The 23116-nt window shown below is 39.4% G+C and overlaps 1 protein-coding gene across 1 annotated transcript in view; it reads right to left on the bottom strand.

Annotated features, from left to right (window-relative positions):
- Window positions 1–798: 798 nt before the first annotated feature.
- The window catches only part of LOC114470987 (atlastin-2-like), a 46796-nt gene continuing 24478 nt past the window's right edge, over window positions 799–23116 (bottom strand). The window contains exons 2-14 of the mRNA XM_028459452.1: window positions 14427–14713; window positions 13699–13833; window positions 13522–13626; window positions 7860–7910; window positions 6910–6966; window positions 6746–6838; window positions 6520–6658; window positions 6059–6186; window positions 5924–5980; window positions 5691–5762; window positions 5158–5589; window positions 1307–1321; window positions 799–906 (exon numbers count right to left, since the gene is read on the bottom strand). Coding sequence (XP_028315253.1) covers window positions 799–906; window positions 1307–1321; window positions 5158–5589; window positions 5691–5762; window positions 5924–5980; window positions 6059–6186; window positions 6520–6658; window positions 6746–6838; window positions 6910–6966; window positions 7860–7910; window positions 13522–13626; window positions 13699–13833; window positions 14427–14713 — 1679 coding nt within the window. The remainder of the gene's footprint in view (window positions 907–1306; window positions 1322–5157; window positions 5590–5690; window positions 5763–5923; window positions 5981–6058; window positions 6187–6519; window positions 6659–6745; window positions 6839–6909; window positions 6967–7859; window positions 7911–13521; window positions 13627–13698; window positions 13834–14426; window positions 14714–23116) is intronic.

A 23116-nucleotide genomic window follows, 5' to 3' on the forward strand; every position in this document is an offset into this window, starting at 1 on the left:
AATGTACCAGTGACTTGTATTTCACCTCCTGGTAAACCAGAGATGGAGGCGAGCTACGACCGTACCACACCTTTAAAACTACAGAGAACTACTGAGGATTGTGGGAAATGTAGGACTTTACTGGAAACTACTACACAGAGGAGTACTTGAGTATTAAAGCTGTGAGGACAGTCATTCTGAGTATGTTTGAGCCTTTACAGATGTTCAGTGAGACATGAACTGATCATCAGCCTGAAAAAGCTGAAAAAACATGAATTTGATGACATTTCTATTTTAATGAAACTCAAAACAAATATATATATATATATATAAAACAAATATATATATATATATATATATATATATTAGGCATGCAACAATCCTCAATAACATATTGAACCATTTGGTACAACATCCACGGATCAATACAGACTTATAAACTGCAGTTTTTACGGTTTGGCATATAGGCTCCGCCCATTATGTGTCTTTCTAATGCCTATGAGTCAGTGCTCAGGGATTGTAAAACCCCGACACATGAGTTAATAAGCCAATCACAACGCTGCAGCACTCCACCAATCAGGCCTGTATGGTAGAGTGACCAGACGGAAGCCACTCCTTAGTAAAAGGCACATGGCAGCCCACCTGGAGTTTGCCAGACCATGAGAAACAAAGTTCTCTGGTCTGATGAGACAAAGATTGAACTCTTTGGCGTGAATGCCAAGCATTATGTTTGGAGGACACCAGGCACCGCTCATCAACCACCCTAAGCACACAGCCAAGATATGGAAGAAGTGGCTTCAGGACAACTCTGTGAATGTCCTACAGTGGCCCAGAGCACAGACGTGAATCCCATTGAACATCTCTGGAGGATCTGAAAATGTCTGTGCACCGACGCTCCTCATCCAACCTGATGGAGCTCCAGAGGTTCTGTAAAGAGGAATGGACCAAAGTGTCCACAGATAGATGTACCAAGCTTGAGGCTTCATATTCCTAAAGACTTGAGGCTGTAATTACTGCCAAAGGTACCACAACAAAGTACTGAGCAAAGGCTGTGAATACTTATGTACATGTTATATTTTCATTCTTTATTTCTAATACATTTGCAAACATTTAAAAAAAATGTTTTTCATGTTGTCATTATGGAGTTTTATGTGTAGAACTTTGAGGAAAAAAATGAATTGAATCCCTTTTGGAATAAAAGTGTAACATGATGAAATGTAGGAAAAGAGAAGCGTTATGAATACTTTCTGTATGAACTGTATGTGAACAAATACAATATGATGGTTTCAGTCACAGCAGGAGAAACATCTACAAACATCAGCCTCACCTTCAGTAGAGACCTCTGTAGGCAGTAGGACACACACACACACACACACACACACACATTAGTACACAACTACACACACACACGTTAGTACACAACTACACACACACACACACACGTTAGTACACAACTACACACACACACGTTAGTACACAACTACACAAACACACGTTAGTACACAACTACACACACGTTAGTACACAACTACACACATGTTAGTACACAACTACACACACACACGTTAGTACACAACTACACAAACACATGTTAGTACACAACTACACACATGTTAGTACACAACTACACACACACACGTTAGTACACAACTACACACACACACACACACGTTAGTACACAACTACACACACGTTAGTACACAACTACACACACACACGTTAGTACACAACTACACACATGTTAGTACACAACTACACACACGTTAGTACACAACTACACACATGTTAGTACACAACTACACACATTAGTACACAACTACACACACATTAGTACACAACTACACACATGTTAGAACACAACTACACACACACACGTTAGTACACAACTACACACAAACACACGTTAGTACACAACTACACACATGTTAGTACACAACTACACACACACGTAAGTACACAACTACACACACGTAAGTACACAACTACACACACGTTAGTACACAACTACACACACGTTAGTACACAACTACACACACGTTAGTACACAACTACACACACGTTAGTACACAACTACACACATGTTAGTACACAACTAAACACACACACACACATTAGTACACAACTACACACACACACGTTAGTACAAAACTACACACACACATTAGTACACAACTAAACACACACACATTAGTACACAACTACACACACATTAGTACACAACTACACACACACATACACGTTAGTACATAACTACACACACACATTAGTACACAACTACACACACGTTAGTACACAACTAAACACACACGTTAGTACACAACTACACACACACGTTAGTACACAACTACACACACACGTTAGTACACAACTACACACACACACACACACGTTAGTACACAACTACACACACACACGTTAGTACACAACTACACAAACACACGTTAGTACACAACTACACACACGTTAGTACACAACTACACACACGTTAGTAGACAACTACACACATGTTAGTACACAACTACACACACACACGTTAGTACACAACTACACACACACACACACACGTTAGTACACAACTACACACACGTTAGTACACAACTACACACACACACGTTAGTACACAACTACACACATGTTAGTACACAACTACACACACGTTAGTACACAACTACACACATGTTAGTACACAACTACACACATTAGTACACAACTACACACACATTAGTACACAACTACACACATGTTAGAACACAACTACACACACACACGTTAGTACACAACTACACACACACACACACACGTTAGTACACAACTACACACACGTTAGTACACAACTACACACACACACGTTAGTACACAACTACACACATGTTAGTACACAACTACACACACGTTAGTACACAACTACACACATGTTAGTACACAACTACACACATTAGTACACAACTACACACACATTAGTACACAACTACACACATGTTAGAACACAACTACACACACACACGTTAGTACACAACTACACACAAACACACGTTAGTACACAACTACACACATGTTAGTACACAACTACACACACACGTAAGTACACAACTACACACACGTAAGTACACAACTACACACACGTTAGTACACAACTACACACACGTTAGTACACAACTACACACACGTTAGTACACAACTACACACACGTTAGTACACAACTACACACATGTTAGTACACAACTAAACACACACACACACATTAGTACACAACTACACACACACACGTTAGTACAAAACTACACACACACATTAGTACACAACTAAACACACACACATTAGTACACAACTACACACACATTAGTACACAACTACACACACACATACACGTTAGTACATAACTACACACACACATTAGTACACAACTACACACACACGTTAGTACACAACTACACACACACGTTAGTACACAACTACACACACACGTTAGTACACAACTACACACACACACACATTAGTACACAACTACACACACACACATTAGTACACAACTACGCACACACATGTTAGTACACAACTACACACACACACACGTTAGTACACAACTACACACACACACACACATGTTAGTACACAACTAAACACACACACATTAGTACACAACTACACACACACACACACATGTTAGTACACAACTAAACACACACACATTAGTACACAACTACACACACACACACACACACACACACGTTAGTACGCAACTAAACACACACACACGTTAGTACACAACTACACACACACACACACACACACATGTTAGTACACAACTAAACACACACACATTAGTACACAACTACACACACACACACACACACACACACACATTAGTACACAACTACACACATGTTAGAACACAACTACACACACACACGTTAGTACACAACTACACACAAACACACGTTAGTACACAACTACACACATGTTAGTACACAACTACACACACACGTAAGTACACAACTACACACACGTAAGTACACAACTACACACACGTTAGTACACAACTACACACACGTTAGTACACAACTACACACACGTTAGTACACAACTACACACATGTTAGTACACAACTAAACACACACACACACGTTAGTACAAAACTACACACACACATTAGTACACAACTAAACACACACACATTAGTACACAACTACACACACATTAGTACACAACTACACACACACATACACGTTAGTACATAACTACACACACACATTAGTACACAACTACACACAAGTTAGTACACAACTAAACACACACATTAGTACACAACTACACACACACGTTAGTACACAACTACACACACACGTTAGTACACAACTACACACACACGTTAGTACACAACTACACACACACACACATTAGTACACAACTACACACACACACACATTAGTACACAACTACACACACACACATTAGTACACAACTACGCACACACATGTTAGTACACAACTACACACACACACACGTTAGTACACAACTACACACACACACACATGTTAGTACACAACTAAACACACACACATTAGTACACAACTACACACACACACACACACACACACACACACGTTAGTACGCAACTAAACACACACACACGTTAGTACACAACTACACACACACACACATGTTAGTACACAACTAAACACACACACATTAGTACACAACTACACACACACACACACACACACACACATTAGTACGCAACTAAACACACACACACACGTTAGTACACAACTACACACACACGTTAGTACACAACTACACACACACACATTAGTACACAACTACACACACACACACATTAGTACACAACTACACACACACACATTAGTACACAACTACGCACACACATGTTAGTACACAACTACACACACACACACGTTAGTACACAACTACACACACACACACACACATGTTAGTACACAACTAAACACACACACATTAGTACACAACTACACACACACACACACACACACGTTAGTACGCAACTAAACACACACACACACGTTAGTACACAACTACACACACACACACACGTTAGTACACAACTACACACACACACACACACACACGTTAGTACGCAACTAAACACACACACACACATACACACAAATGTTAGTACACAACTACACACACACTGACCTGTTCCCAAAGTGTTTTTGCCACGCTGTCGATGGCTCCGCCCACTTCCCTAAACTCTCCTGAGTATTTGATGTAGGCCCACAGGCACAGGGCACTCAGAGCCACGCCCATTATCAGGTTACACAGCATGGCCACGGAGTCGACGCCCACAAACCCGGTCACCATGGAGATCAGGTACATGAGAAACATGAGAACAAAAAGCGTGGCGGGCGTCCGTGCAGCATTAAAGATGTTCTTGCCGTTGTTGTGTTTGGTGAAGTTTGCGTAAGCCTCGTCAAGCTCCGCCTCCAGCTGCTCCTGGTAGCGTCGACAGAAATCGTTCCCGCCCATTTTTCTAATGGAGCGGAAGTGACGCACGGACGCCTGGCGCCGCTCCACGTGGTGGCGCTCCAGCTCCGCCGGACAAATGTAGGGGTGGTCTCCTCCACACACCTGGAGGACCACAACAGTTACACAACAATGAGTTAGCCCCACCCACAGACACAGAGCCCCACCAGCAGAGCCCTGCCCACAGACACAGAGCCCCGCCCTACCTGCTCCATGCTCTGGTGATACATGTCTTTGGCTCCTGCTACAGCTGCCAGGTTGTTAGCTTCAGCTGTTGCCTAGGTAACAAAGACAGTGTGACACGCGCGCACGCACGCTAACCGGGTCCCCACGGCGTGAGTGATATTTCAGGAGGTGGACCCCACCAGGGTAAAAAAACCAACACACACACACGCACACACACACACACACACACACACACACACACACACACACACACCTGCAGCATGGATTTAGGATGTGGAAGCTCCTCCCCCTGGTAGATCTTTATGTACGCCTGGAAACAGTTCATTGGCCAATCAGATTGTGGGAGGAGAGAAGTGTGTAATGTTGAGTTAAAAACAGAGATACACACTTTAAAGTAGTGCAGCAGGTCTCTGCAGGTGAGTTTGACTCCGCCTATTTCTTTCTCCACCAGGTTCACTGGAGCGAGCAGCGTGGGAACCAGATTCACCAGATGCTTTTTAAAGTCTTTGTCTATATCTGGAACAAACATCGGAATAACCAATCTAGAATAGAGTTTAATAAAGAGACTGATCATAGCTAGTTAGCATGTTACCATAACACTGACTAGAGCCGGAGAAAGGACTGGCGTGTGTGCTAACATTGCTGCTACCATAGATGCTAAAATTGCTGCTATCATAGATGCTAAGGTTAATGCTACCGTAGATGCTACCATAGATGCTAACATATACTAACATTGCTGCCAACATCGATGTTAATATTGCTGCTAACATAGATGCTACCACAGCTGATAACGCTGCTGCTGACATAGATGCTAAGGTTACTGCTACCATAGATGCTAACAGATGCTACCTGTGAGCCGACCATCAAAGTGAGGGTTGGTGGCCACCTTGAGTCCAGGGTGAGGCAACAGGAAGCAGCTGATGTTGGAGAAGCAGGAGCAGATGTGTTTCCTCACATTCTGCAGCTCCTCGTGTTGGTTCTGCTTCAGCTAAACACAAAACATCATTGTATTCATATCACACACTACATACATAAAAACACTTTGTTAGCAAACAACGTATGAGATGAAACTCACCTGCAGTCGTTTCTCCAAGAAGCCCCGCCCTCCCTCCAAGCCGTAGGGGTGCTCATAGGGGTAACTCCAGTCTCGAATTAAGAACATCAGAGTCTGAGCAGAACCAGAGCTGGACATTGAGCCTCTGAACTACGTGAACGCATGAATGTAGAACACTGACACACCTGGAAGGGTTTCTCATAGACCTCCTCCATGGCCAGCCGACCGTACTCTGTGAAGAGCTGAGAGAAGGGGGAGGAGTCACAAGTACATTAGGAATGAGAAAGACAGGGGGCGCTCTCCTCTTTACCATCATCATCACAATATCTTTTATTAGTTAAGTCCACTAGGGGGGCGTGTTAGATAAAGTCATCATGTTAGCATTAGCTAAAGTCATCACAGGGGCGTGTTAGCTAAATCCAGTCATGATAGCGTTAGCTAAATCCAGTCATGCTAGTGTTAGCTAAAGTCAGTCATGTCATGTTATAATCACAATCAGAATCAACTTTATTGACCAAGTAATGTATTGAATACACACGAGGAATTTGTCTTGGTGACCTGAGCTCTCTCTGATAGTGTAAACATTGAATAATAACAATCAACCAGAATAAATAAAAATAAATAAAAAAAGAAGTATAAACATAAATATAAAGAGTAGTTAGACTAATATGTGCAAACTAAATAAAATAACAAGATAATAATAATAATAATAATAATAATAATAATAATAATAATAATGAAATAAAAACACAATAATAATAAGATAATAGTGCAGTAGTGCAGGTGAACATTTAAATGAAAATAATATGTACATGAACATTCTCAGTGACAGGTTGATCCAGGGTTGATATGTTTAGTTCCAGGTTATTTCACAGTAACAGAACCAGGTCTGACTCTCTATGACTGTTTAGTGTTGATCACAGTGACAGCCTGGGGAACAAACTGTTTTTATGGCGTACAGTGATCTGTAGCGTCTGCCTGAGGGGAGGAGTTTAAACAGATTGTGTGCAGGGTGGGAGGAGTCTGCAGTGATGCTACCTGCCCGTTTCCTGATGTTCCTAATGTGATTAGTTGTTCGTGTGTGTGTGTGTGTGTGTGTGTGTGTCAGACAGGTGAACTGAGGAATGATGCTGACCTGCAGGTGTTGGAGATCATCTTCCTGTACGTTCTGGGACAGGTTGTAAACCTGCAGTGAAGGACAAAGAGAACCTCGTTAAACCATTGATTTAGAACAAGCTCGCGGTTCACGGCTCCATTAGTCTGGAACATTCTGATGGTCTATCCTTCTATCCTATTCTGTTTGTCCTTCTGTTCACTAACCCAACCACAGCAGCGGTAAGTTGGAGCCACGTCCTTGCGTCACCTCAATACGTCAGTACGTCACTGATTACGTAACAGTTTAGCCATGAGCACTTGTCCCATAATGAAGCTCATGTTTTGACTGTTGACATCATATAAATACTATCCTATCATATGTAAATATTCAGCTGAACAACTATAACATCTTCATCAGAGTCACGGGAATCTGTGACATTAGTGAACACAGGTAATTATCAAAGACCTTTTATTGTTTAACAATGACTGTGTTACTGTTAGCCTTTGCTAAGCTACTTAGCTTCAACTACACCTGCATAAGTACAGCAGATAAAGACAATAAGTTGATTATGATGTTTGTTAATCATTATAGATGCTCTAAATGCTGACTGTGCACATCTGTGATCACACTGTTGACTCAATAAAACCAGAATCAGAACAAGTTTGTGTTAAACTAACGAGTCCTGATGTTATTTATTCATCTGTGTTTGAACAGAGAACCTACTGTGACTGTATTTAATGTTTGTGTCATTATGTTGTTTAACTTATGTTATTAATGATCAATAACACCTTATTGATCAACATGTGTTTTATATCTATTGCTGCTGTTTGATTGGTTTCAATAAATACTGATGTGAGGAAATAATTACATTCTATTTAAATGTTCCTCATTAGGTGATTATTATATGAACTTTTCAATTCTATAAATGTATTAAAATAAAACAATCCAAACCTAATAGTGTTACAGCAGGTTATGTTTCTATCTTATAAAAAGTGGATGTAAAGAGTCATTAAATAAAAATAAAATACATGTGTGTTTACAAGTAGGTATTAAACAATGAACAAAATCCTTGTAAAATACAACATAAATAACTTTATTTACACAAAGTAAAAATGTATTTACAAACTAACTCATTATATAATAACATTTATTTATAAATAATTGTAGGTTTTCTATTAGAAAGGACCAAAGTCTGCCTCTATCTGCTCCAGAACCAACACCAGTCCAACCAGTGCTGAGGACTTCATCATGAGCTGGAGGTTCTGGACCATGAACATAGTCCTGGTCCTGGTTCTGGTCCATGAACTGTGTCCCTGACTGTTCCATGGAGAACATCTGTATTAACATCTTCTTCCTTTTTTTCCTGCATAGAAGCATTAAATGAATATATGAATTTATTATTTATTTCTCCACAATAAGAAAATACAAAAACAAACTATTGTGTAATTCTTAAGCTAAAGTGTGAAGGTTGAAGCAAAGTTTATATAAATCTAACTTATCACAATAAAACTAAACTAAACTCTAGATAATATCACACACAAAAATATTTATCTTATTTAACAATATATAATCTACACAAGTGTTATATACAGTTTATACATCACATCAAACATAAATACACATTAATGTATATATCACATGTTGTTGGTAGAATTGTTGCTGTTCTTTCTTATTTTTACTAACAATATATGATTTAAAAAGCTTTTTAAACTGATTTATGTTGTTTTATTTCATCACTTACACAGTTCCATAATTTAACCTGATATAGTTATATTCATCCTTTTCACTGTTTTTCTAACATATTTCATCTTTAAATGTAGTTTTCCTCTTAAATTATTTTCTCCTTCTCTCTCTAAAAATATTTTCTGCAACACTTTTAAAAATAAACCTTTATTTTATAAATCATTTGGACAGTTTAGAGTTTGATGAGATCTGTTGTTTTTAACAATAATCCATGTGTGTGTTCTCTGTGTTATTGATCAGTCTGATGATCTTTATTATATTATTATAACAGTTGGATGTTCATCATGTATGTATTTACCTAAACTTCTAGATAGTAACTCAGATATGATAGATAGTGTATAATAGAGTGCAATTCTTTTTGATTAATAATGAGCCTTGTTTTGTCCAGGAATAGAAAATAATAATAGTTCTTAATAATAGTTTCATTTATTCATAAACAAATATAAATTAATGTAAATGGTGTATAATAATATTTCAGGATGGACCAACAGATAATATTGATCATGTTGATGTTTGCATAGAATGAATCAATCTAACTGGATTTGTTCTGAGATGAAGATGAGCTACAGATGAACCTTTAAATCTAAATGAAATGATCAGAAACGTTGTTACTTATAGTTCATTAATATTATTACATAATCATTGTGTAACAATAAGGGAAGTTCTGAATACAGATCAATGATATATTACTGCTGCTTTCAGGAATATTAAAGTATTATGGTTTCCTAGCTAACCAGAGGCTAACTGGCTAGCCTGTACCACATTAGACATAACGGTAATAATATTGATGAGGGAATATTATAGCAAGTTAATATTGGTAGTAGTTTAACAACAGGTGAAATAAAACTTACCAGGATTATTAACAGTTCTACAGGACCAGCTCCTCCATGGCTGTAGCTCTGTTTGGTCCGTGGGGCTCCGCCCACTTTCCCTGACCCTCTTCAGACACCCACAGAACCAGGAAACAATGTTCTCCTCCTCTGACCACTGCTCTGTCTTCTTTCACTTACTTTGGACTCACTTTTAAATGTTTTTTGTCGAATTTGCGCTAACGTGATCAGCCGCTCGCTAGCTTAAAAAAATGGCTGCTTTTCGTTTTTGGAAGACCGTCGATAACCCCGCCTACCACCTGCCCACTTCAGAGCTGTGCTGTAGCCCAGAAGCTATGTGGGGCCAGCATAGCTCTGGTTTTTGGCTCCGAGAGCTGGAGCTAAGTTGGTGGAAACAGAATGGCTCGGAGCCAAAACACGCGCTAGCTCCAAGTTAGCTCCAGCTCCTGCCTGGTGGAAAAGCCCTATGAGAGCGCATCCGTCTGTGGTCTCTGTGTAGGTGAGGGCTTTGTGCTGGAGGGTGCTGGGCTCACTTTCCTTGAGGTGCTCATAAAATGTGATCGCTCTCTTCTGGATTTTAATAATTACAGAGTATTGTCCTAATTCTGCTCTGCATGCATTGTTTGGCGTTTTTCACTGGACACGGAGGATGGATTTGCAAAATTCTGCATGCAGAGTCACAATTTGGTGTTTATCCCATTTATTTAAGTCTTAGCTAGAGGGTGGACCCCAGACTTCACAACCATAAAGAGGAATGGGTTCTATAACTGAGTTTAATATTTTAAGCCAAAGTTGAACTGGGATGTCTAATTTAATGTTGTTTTTGATGGCGTAGAAAGCTCTTCTGGTCTTGTCCCTCAGGTCTTTAACGGCTTTGTTGAACTTTCCTGTGGAGCTGATGTTCAGGTCCAGGTAGGTGTAGTTTTTGGTGTGTTCTAGAGCCGTCTTATTTAGGAGGAATTTGTGTTTAGAGAGCTGGGGGTGTGTCCTTTTTGGAATATCATTGTTTTAGTTTTGGATTGGTTGACTTGGGTTGGGTTGTCTGACCCCCAGCTCTGAGGGAAGAACTCTGTATGTTTATTGTTGATCTTAATGCAATAATTGTGGGTGTACATTGATTTTATTACGTCATGTGTTTTTCCTCCTATTCCACTTTCTAGTAGTTTGTAAAGCATTCCTGGAGCCAAATACAATCAAATGCTTTTTTGAAGTCAGCAAAGCAGGAGAATAATTTGCCTTTGTTTTTGTGAGTTTGTTTTTCTATCAGGGTGCTGAAGGTAAAAATGTGGTCTGTTGTGCGGTAATTTGGTAAAAATCTAATTTGAGTTTTGCTCAGGACATTTTTGTCGGTGATAAAGTGAAGAAGCCGGTGGTTAAAGATCATGCAGAGGACTTTACCCAGGTTTTTATGTAACGGCATTATCAGACCCTGGTTCCAAACATCAGGAAAGATGCCGGTGTTGAGGACGATGTTAAAGAGTTTTAATATGGCTAACTGGAATTTGGGGTCTGTATATTTGATCATTTCTTTTAGGATGCCATCAGTGCCACAGGTCTTCTTGGTTTCTAGAGATTTAATTTGATCTTCTAGTTCCTTGGTTGTGATTGGGTAGTCTAATGGGTTCTGGTAGTCTTTATGGTGGATTTTTAGCTGTGCAGTTTATCTTGGATGTGTTTTTGTTCTTTGTTTTTTTCTATTGGTTTGAATAAATTGGTGAAGTGATTTATCCACACGTCTCTATTTTGTATTGGTAGGTTTTCATGTTTTTGTTTGTTTAGTGTGTTCCAGTTGTCCCAGAAGACTCTTCAATAGTATGAAGTTGGTCTGTGACATGTTGGTCCCTCTTTTGTCTTACTGTGTTTTTATACTGTTTTAAAGTTTCACTATAGTGCACACGTGTGTTCTGATTGTCTAGTTCCCTGTGTTTTTGGTTGGATACGTTTCTTAACTGCTTTCTAAGATTTTTGCATTCAATATCAAACCATTTGTCATGATTTTGTTGTTTTTAGGTTTTCTGTTTAAGGCTTTGAGGTTTGATAGGGAGGCTGAAAGGTAAAAATGTTAATAACATTAAGATTATTAACATGTTATTAAAATGTTAATGTGATCTCTCTCTCTCTCTACATTTCTCTGTGTCGTTGCTATGACGAGGCAGTGATCAGAATGATTCAGTGTGAGCAAAAAAGATTTAATGTGAACAACGTCATTGTTCTACCTGGTAGATCAGAATTAAGTAGACACACCAGGAATGTATGGGAGGAACCCTAAGATAAACTCTGTGTTTATTGTAAGATTGGCTCCAATGTAACATATTACCCAAATAAATCAATGTTTACTATTTGCATTTTTCCAGGTGCAATTAAAAATATTTGCAGCTACAACAGCACCTGTAGAGCCTGCATCACCTCGGCCTCACAGTCTGTAGCTGAGCCTTTCCATGAAGAAGGATGTCATATGAAATATACTGTTTTTATTTCTAAATACAATATGAATTTCATCTTTGTATATCATACTATAAATAAGTGCTTTAAAGACCAATCAATGCAGATATGTCATTAAATGCCATGTTGTTTATTATTCCACACAACAATGTCTATTCAGACAGCAAGCAGCAGAACATCTGCTAGTGAGACACAGTTTCAGCATCTCCTTCCAGGTGACTATTGGTTATTTGAAACAGTAGTTGCCATCTTTTTGTAAATAATATGTGATAAATATATGTATAACGTCAATATATCAATTAAGGTACTAACCCTAACCCTAACCCGATCTCATTCAATGAAACCATAGATGCCTTTGCTGCTCAGAAGTCCAGGCGTGTGGAGTTTCAGACAACATAGGAGGTGTTGGTGCTAATATATCTTCTAAGATCAACTTATAAAAAGGCTATGTAGCTTGGAGCCGTGTTCATTGTTTAAAAGAGTTTTGTTACAAAGTAATATATCGACACAGGAAAGCAGACATTTCCTGGTACTGATACTTCTCATTTCTACGTGTAATTGCACTGTTTTATATTGCCTTTGTTTTTAGTGATGTTAGTGATATTTAGATGTTCTCATCATAACCATTGGAGATGCTCTCAGATGATGAGAACATCTCCAGTAATGAGTACATTGCTATGACTGACCTGTAGAGAACTGGTCATGGTGCTCAGAGCAAACAGCGTAGCACAGTCCTTGACGGTGGATTGACTATCAAACGCTCCCTGTGTGTCCACCAGGAGAACCGCCACCTGTAGCCCATCAGACCAATCAATACACAGATCATTGATCCTCATTGATCAGGTTTAATCAATAACACTCACCTTTCTACCGTCTGGTTTCTCCACCACAAACACTTGACTCCAGGCCAGGATCCCTGTGGTCTCCCTCTCACAGCCCCCCCTCCAGCTGAAGCCTGTCAGAGGTTCTTCTTCTCCACCCATCCATGAGGTGGAGGACTAGGATGGAGCAGAGAACATCAGCTGCTTTATTAGTAATCCCACGTTAATAATAGGTCACATGTTCTTTAAGTTCATAGAGAACATCAGCAGTAGAACAAAGGTCTGTTTCATCACTGAGCCACGTGAACGTCTCATGTTCCTCTGATCCTCTGAGTGAACCCTGGAGAATGTTGATCAAAGCTCATTAGACCTGCACAGGGTCAAAGGTCATCATACAGGTTAGCATGAAGCTGGAACCACACACACAGAGTACAGAGTACAAAGAAACACACACACACACACAGAGACACACACATCTGTAATTATCATCTGTGCTGAATCTGCTTTTTAACAGTGAATGAATTAAATACAAACATTGTGTCTTTTATTTAAATAATCTAATGTTTCTGCTCCCATTGCTTAACAAATAGAACTTCTTCTCATTGTGACTGAATGATGGATCAACAGTAGAAACATCTCCATGAGACCATGACAACATGAGACACTGAGACCATGGAACCATAATAACATGAGACCATGACATGAGACCATGACAACATTAGAAGTGTGTGTGTGTGTGTGTGTGTGTGTGTGCATCCATGCGTGTTTACCTGTTTGTACATGTAGCGCAACATGAAGTCCAGTAGGAAGGACTTTCCCTTACGAAATGCTCCAGCTACTGAGACCACCACCACATGGAGGTCCTGGAGATGCTCTTGGAGCAGTAGCCGCTCCAGGGCCTCCTCCTGTAGGGAGAACGAGTGTTCTTCTTCATTGGCCACCACTATCTGCACTGGCCGAGCCCCGCTTAGCTCCTCCTCCTCCAACCAGCTGTCACTATCATCACCGTCCTCTTCACGCCTCATCACGTGAGCCTCTGATCTGAAGCTGTGGTTTCCTGAAAGACAAAAAAAACATGGTTCAGGTTTCGTTCACACTGATGGATCCTAGAGTGATTAAAACACTGATAGTCCTCTTGGTTTGGTCCGATGGACCTCCCCGTTTTCGTCTGATGGTGCTCCTAGTTTGGTCTGATAGTCCTCCTCATTTGATGTGATGGTCCTCCTAGTTTGGTCCGATGGTCCTCCCCGGTTTGGTCCGATAGTCCTCCTGGTTTGGTCGGTGTGAACACAAACCAAGTCTAGAGTGGATCAAATGGGAGAATTCTGGAGTGATTGTTTCTGTGGGTCTCAGAACGTTTCCAATCTAAGTCTAGAGTGATTAGGTTCACTGTGAACACAACCGCTCTCAGAGCAGATCAAACACAGGAAGTATCAGAGGTGACGTAGAGCGCATGGCATTGTGGGTGATCAGGTGAACAGTTGAGGGCCCAAACCAGGGCTTTAAAACCTGGAAAAACAGGACAAGTTGTTGCTGCTTCATTGTTGAATGTTGGTAAAGAACAAATGAAGAAGGAAGTTTGTGAGCACTCTACAGCGCTGGCTTTGACCCATAGATGAGAAGCTCTACTTCAGTTACTGTAACTATAACTAGTTACAACAGTGACACAGGCACAATGCGCTTATGTAGAAAAGCCATCCGGGAGCTATGGCTACGTTTAACGTACCTCCAGACACTTTTTATGTTTTGTCACTTTTTCCACAGGTAAGATTCTCAGAAATAATAACCAGAAGGAATATAACATGTGTAAGCTTCAGACTGTGACTGTGATGTAGAGTGATTTGAATGAATGGAGATGAGAGAGAAGTTGTAATGAGTGCTTACTGAGTGCAACAACATGGCGCTAAAAAGGTTGAAAACGAGCTTCAAAACTATTTTCTAAAAGTGAGAAACAAGCAACCGTAGATAGAAGCACCACCAGGAATAAGGCTGGCTAACTAGTGAGTTGAGAGGAGTTAAGGCTTCGTTTGTGTGGATGAATGAGCGAGCGGAGGCTAATGACACAGATGCTAACTATGCTAACAATAGTAAAGCCTGCATTGCAGCGCTACAGTACACCATTTCCTGTTGGTTTTTCAGAATAAGAGCGGAGCAATACATCGAACATGGGAGACCTTGTTATATTTAAAAATGATTGTTTTTATGAAGACACAATTTCAGTATTAGATTTTATTGTTATTTTGGAATAACATAGAACTAGACATAGACAATGGCCACGTTTACATGGGAGCTTTAATTCCTCTTTAAAGTGGAATAAAAGTTAATTCCTCTTTAACCTGACCTTGTAAACACATAATTCCTAATGCTAATTTAATTCCGAATTAAAGTTAATTCTGAATTAGGTGGCTGGTTTATTTTGTTTTTAATTCCGAATTAGATAATTCCTCTTTGTAAATACTTCACTTTGTTAAAGCGGCTTTAAGTTCATTCGGATCATTTTGCGCATGTGCGATTTATGGCGATGACGCACTGGTGACGACATAATCCAAGATGGCGGTGGCCCGGACTCCAGCCTAGACTATTTAATAAGAGTCATGATATGGATATAATGAAGAGTGGATGGACGGAGGCATAAACATGCAGACTTTCACACAGACTTATTAAACACACACAGATCTCGGTAAACATGGTAAATGGAACAGGCTTCACTGGACGACTGGCACTAGGACCTGGAGGTGGAGTAAATGCGTCCCATACTGCATTCATAGGCTGTAATATCACCAGTTTATCATTTTACCAGTTGTTAGAGCTACTGTCTGGAGCTAATATTTATTACTGGTGATTGTTTTCCAGAGGTTGACTGGGGTTTTTACCAGTGATTAGCTCATATCTCCTTCTGCTCCACGCTCCAAACTGAAACCATGTGTTATTGTTGAGCTGTTGATTCAAAACTACAATCAAAATAAAGGTGAAAACAGTTCTAATGTGGTGTTCTGAGTTACAGCCGACAATAAAAGGTTTGTTGTGTGTTTTTTCTGATAGACGAGATACGTCACGTTCTCCCCGTGTCCAATCAGAGCCTTCCCAACCCCCAGACCTGAAGCGGAATTAACTAAAGCCGTACAAACCTGTTTTCCATGTAAACCTCGTTCGGGAATTACCATTTCCATGTAAACATGAAGCAGAACACTTTAGTTCCCAATGATTTCATTCGGAATTAAAAAATCTAACCGTGGCCAGTAATAAATATTGGTGAATTAAAGCAGTTATATCGTAAGTTAAAAAGGTGAAATTGTTCATAGCAGAATAAGTAGAGACTGAAAAAGCAGTTCATTGAGTATAAATACTGTTGGTGAAAAATGTTGTTTACGGGATGTACTATTACATGGTCACATGATTGTAATTTCAATGGTTTTGTAATATGTGTTCTGAAACATGTCATTCACCAATAGAGTGAGACGTCAGACAGCGCTAGTAACACAGTAACACAGACTATTTCCACAGGAATTAATATTAATATGCGACAGAAAGCATCAACCACAGCGTCATTATAAGTGTAACACCTGCCAGCACTGGAGCAGATGGTACACACACACACACACACACACACACACACACACAACTCATCTGCTTCTGTTGCTCTGGTTCTGCAGCGGCACACACTTTTCTGACTCAAAATCACAATATTCGCTTAAATATCCATGTGTTTTACTGTAGTGTGTAGTTTTTGGCTGTTCACAAACACCAGAATCCATCTTGTGCTGCTCCAGGTGTGACGAAGGCAGAAACGTCGAAGCCAAACTGGTGCATGCACAGTTGTGGGGAAAGGAACTAGCTGGGTTACAGCTGTTAGCGTAGCTCCGAATCAAAACAGAAGGAGGATGGTTAACGTGTGGAAGCTGCTATAAACTCAGTTTTAGAAGATTCCAGCATTTCCTGTTTGAAAGAGCAACAGCGAGAGGCACTTTTTGCATTTTTGGACGGCGAAGCGGAGACTTGTTGTTGCAGTGTCTGGGGCGCATGCCGATGACATCATCATTTGTTACTGTGCAATTGGCTAAAACAAATCATGGTGGACAGAGCTGTTTATAGAGAGAGTTGCGACAACTCCATTCACTGCTGGTGATGGTTCATTTTTTTACAGCAATGGCGGCTCATGGAGCCTCAAAATTTGTCCCAGAAGTGATCAGTTTACGATTGTAGCGCATTGAAGCTGCAGCAGATGAGACAGTCTGTGATGCACTTTTGAATGGTAAGACGTTTAAATAATCATATTGGATATTATTATTATTATTATCAGCGTATCTAAACCCATTAACGTATGCATTAAAGCATGTTCGTGGATTTTCCCTATATAATATAGATTAAGAGATCATTAGCAGATAGCAGGTGAGGCTAGGATATGCTAACGTTACTGGATAAAGTTAGCAACACACGGCCTTAACCACAAGGTTCAGTTTTAATAATGCCATGTGGAATTAGAGAAAATACTTTTAAATGTGATTTATTTTACTGTAGTAAAATAATAATAATTAATTCATTAATTTAATAATATTAATAATAATAATAATAATAATAATAATAATAATAATAATAATAATAATAATAATCAATGCCTGAAAATGTGCCTGCAGAATAACTTGAGTTCACTTCACATACACAGTTTTATCTATCCACATAGACTATATATATATATTATAATCAAACAGGAGATTTTCAATTGTGTTATTTGTGAAAAAGTGCAAATTAGGTGTTTGAATACCCTAACCCTCTCCTGCTGACTAATGCTAATCATTTCTTTCTCCTCTCTGGTTTGGTTTGCAGACGTACATTTTACCTCCTTTTGGAGCGATTGGAGCATCCCCATACAGCACAGCAAACCATGATGGAGACTCCATGCAAGGACACCACGTATGAAAGGACCAAACAAACTGCATGACAACTTAATGTTTCTGACTTTTTTAGACATATATTTAATGAATTTATCTCGGTACATAAGTGCATAGTAAAAAATATAATGTAGATACATATATATATATATATATATATATATATATATAAACATAATGAATATGTTTTCAATGTGTCCTGTCTGGTTGTGGTGGAACAATCTAAATGATGACACCAATTATTAAGCTCACTTAAATACACAGACAACTTGATTCCAAAAACTTACAAAATGAGGAAATACCACAAAAACAGACAAAATGACTCACAATTAAAGAAAATTCAAATCAATACATACTGTATAGAATACATATTAACAGTGTTAGGGTTAAACCTAACCCTAACCAAATTAATGTTGACCTTACGTCAAAAAAGCAAGTGAGCTAGCCGTTTACACTAATCTTTAAAAAGAACTTACATTAGGGAAAAAAACTATTTATGGAACTACATAAACATATATTGTACATACACATACATATTACGGTGTACTGTATAAATATTGCCAATTAATTATTGACGTCAAATTACCGAAAAACCCAGTTATGTAAATGAATTTGAATTGCCATTCAATAACTTCCAAAACAAAATTCTGTCTACATGAATCACGTGGCGGTCAAGCATTTAGGACTTCCGTTGTCGCAACTCTCTCACTATACGGCTCTGGGTGGTGGACAGGCACTTTGCCCAATCAGCTTCAAGCATTCTGTTCACGTCTCTCCCTGGTTCCAAAAGGACTGGCCTGACCCTGACCCTGACCCTGACCCAGATTGATGTGGAGAACTGGAGTTAGCACCAGGTTAGTAAACTAGGGCTGCCCCATCATCGATCTTTAAAAAGTCTGACCTGCCCATTCACATTAAACACCTTTAATGTTCCAATCTTATTTTATTGTAACACATTGAACAATACCTGTGAAACAACTGAGTATATCATTTTCTTTCATATTTCACATTTTAAAAACAAACTAAATGTGTCCAACAGGTTCCACTGCAGACCTGTTTGGAGCTCTTTGACAAAAATAAAGTGCACAGCAATATTTTAGTTTTACAACTTTAACACCTTTGCTGAGGTGGAAAAAATCGGTTTTACATGAAGTGATCGACTGATCACTGAACCGCCAAAATAAAGGGAACCAGACAAAGGCTTAATATTAGGACAACACTTTAAACTGCTGTGAAAAAAGCTCCAATTCATTAATGTTAAAAAGTCATGGAACCATGTGAGCATGGCCTTGTTTTCTAATATAATAGGTGTGAATATTGATGGTGTGTTTTATCATTCACTGTAGTTAATGTGTTAATGTGAACAGATCTCCATGTACGGCTGTGATGTAAAAACAGACTAAATAAGTCTTTGTAATGAAGTGTTCTCAACCAGCAGAGCAAACAGATTAGTCCTTATATGGTCCTCACTAAAGCATGCACTAGAACACCATCATCTCCTCCTTTGGTTTGTTCTAAACCACGTCGGAATCAAACCATCACTGAACATTAGTGTTGACACTGTGATGCTGTGGTCATGTGACCAAAGTCAGCTGAGCAGCTCCTTCTTTATCTGAGGTCAGAACAAGTACACGTCTCAGAGCTGATTGGACACAGCTTTAGGAGGACAAGCAGCGCTTTGGTTGTAGAATGGACCAGTGGAGCAGCCTCTAGCTTTACAACACAGTATACTACCGAGCACTGGCTTTAATAATGTACATTTATTAACAGCCGCAGTTTAAAAAAAAAAAAAGATTTAAAACAATGGCACTAATATGATTGAGAGAGAGATTTATGGTCATGTTAATGATGTAATGTGTGTTTGTTGATGATTTTAATTGATTTTACTGATGATTTTAAATGTTCTTATTGATTTTAAACAATTGAATGTTTTATCATGTAAAGCACATTGAGTTGCCTTGTGTATGAAATGCACTATACAAATAAATTTGCCTTGCCTTGCCTAAGAAAAAGTAGAACAAACTTTGGACAATCACGTCCCATTCAAAGCTAGCTTAGCATAGCTAACCTAGCCACATACTGCACACACACACTGTTCACATTAATTCAAGCCTGTATCATAAAGGTTGATTAATCTGTCAGTATTTATCTAAAGGTCTCTGTTAATAATTTCACTCATTGATCCTTTCCTCTTCCAAACTGGACAGAGCTTTAAAGTTAACACTTTCTTTTTCATGGTTATCCAGTCTGATCGACAGACAAGAGGAGTAGAATATAGTCTGTCCTTCACAGGTCTGTATGTAGTATGTAGTATGTAGTATGGTGAGAAACAGCAGACAAACAGGAACCCTAACATGGAGCCTTGAGTAAAGAAATCTTCATGGTATTAACTCTTAATGCCAACAACACAGAAGGAGAAAAAGTCCTTTTCCATCAACAAATAAAACCATTTTAGAAAATAGCAACATTATTTCACCCTCACAGCTGCAATATGCAAGTTTAAATCCATCCTAATAGTAATTTACTGTATATATAATCAGGGTTCTCACCAGGAATTCTGCACAGCATGGGGGGGCGTGGTATGAGAGCGAGCACTTTTTAAATGTATAAATCTGCGGGCCAAAATTAGTGAAGTAAAGCTAAAGTCGTTTTTTAAATCTTTGTTACTCTTTTACTTTTAGGGGTGTGCCATGTAAGGGACCTCACCGCTACGATTCCATTAATCAACGATTATTACGATCTTACCGAAATTAAAATTTGTGGCCGAAGCTGAATAAAATATAAACGCTTGGCCGAATATTGAATGCGGTTGCTTTTCACAATTTTTTTTAAATAGTGCATAAATAGGCTAGAATACATTTGTAGACATGTTTTTTTTAAAGAAAGCAAATGTTTATTTAATATTCTGACATTTTTTAAATATTCTAGTACCCTTTGCTTTTCATAAAAACCACAACAAAGTTCATCATTTATATTAACCCTTCAAATAAAACAAAACATGCATTCCAAAAAAAAAAAAAACTAAAGTGTATTAAAGAGGAGGTATGATGAATAAATGATGAATAAACATCCTTTAGCTTCATTCAGAGGAACAAAGTGTAAAAAGTTATGTTTCCTCTCTTATTATTACACATTTTATAAAAAGTCAGCTTTAAACATGACAGTTGGATTTCACCCACGTTGGCAGGTGACGTCACCTAACACGCCTCCTAGAATGTTAGCTCCTCCCTCTCCAACTATCTAACAGCTAAAACAAACACTGCTGTTTAATATAGAATATATATTATACTGTATTACCATATATGTAAATACAAACTGCACTACTTTTTCTGCTGCTGATCGTGTTGGGAGTCACTGCTTGGAGCCACGGACCCATTGTTTACACACATCAGCTGTTAGCACTCCATGCTAATGCTACACCAGTTTAGGCAGTGAGACCCAATGTAGTGTAAGGAGGAAACGATGGAGATGTTTACGGATTTGTGGCTCACAGCGCTAACAACTAACTTGGTTGTGGAAATGGACAGTTTCCAACTTTTAAGCGATGACGGATAACGAAGAGTGGTAAGGAGAGAGTCTGGCTGTGTTTGTGTGTGGAAAGGAGGAGCTGCTGCTGCTGCTCTGGTTCTGCAGCAACGCTCACACTTTTCTGACTCAAAATCACTGCACGTTGTTTGATTCCGTCATTGCGTCACACTCTACTATTCGGCCTTGCCTTTAACTTTAGCCTCTCAAAAGTCACTTCCTGACCAACTCTACACAAACACGCTGATTTACATCCTACTTATGCATATTCATGAGTGGGCGTGTTTATAGACGGGACACTGACTTCCTCGTACCCGCACGGTGACGTAGGGCCAGATGACGGCCCGCCCTTCTCCCACCGACTCCGTAGCCAAGCTCATGCTGCTTTATAAACATGAGACAGAGCATGGGGGCGGGGCGTTCACCTGTACATACATACACTGTAGAAAATACATACATAGCACTGTGCGAAGGACGCTGAAATGTTCACCTTCGTGGGCGTGTCTGTTTACATGTCAATCAGGGCAGAGAGCTTCCTGGAGGCGCGGCTTCTCCAGCTCAATGCTGCGTCAAATTCGTCATCAAAGTGGGAACGCGTCATCAAATTGTAGCGAAGTGTTTGGGCTCACCCTGTAGTAAGAAAGTAGCAAATCACCCTCTAACTAATGATTGATGGAATCAATGAAAAACACTTTGGACATGTGTATGAAGCCCTAATAGACCTTTTTCATGTTTAAAGTACAGAATAGTTAATTTAGCATAACATGGGCCCTTTAAAGTAACCAAAAAATGTATCACTATTATCTTTATTTATATCAAATCACCAAATCAAAGGTAATCAGATTTAATAAGAAATAAGTTACACAGTGGTCCGTGTTTCTAGACGGGTCCGGTCGCGTGGCCAATATTACCACTGATCCCTGGCACCAACTGTTGTGGTCCGGTCTCCGTGTCAGGTGCACTGAGGACAGTCCGTGCCATGGGTGAGGGGGCTCAGCCCCCGCCGGATTGCGGAGAGGGCTCAGCGAGGTAACCGTGTCCACGGC

The sequence above is a fragment of the Gouania willdenowi genome, chromosome 1 (genome assembly GCF_900634775.1).
Source record: "Gouania willdenowi chromosome 1, fGouWil2.1, whole genome shotgun sequence".
Classification (NCBI taxonomy): domain Eukaryota; kingdom Metazoa; phylum Chordata; class Actinopteri; order Blenniiformes; family Gobiesocidae; genus Gouania; species Gouania willdenowi.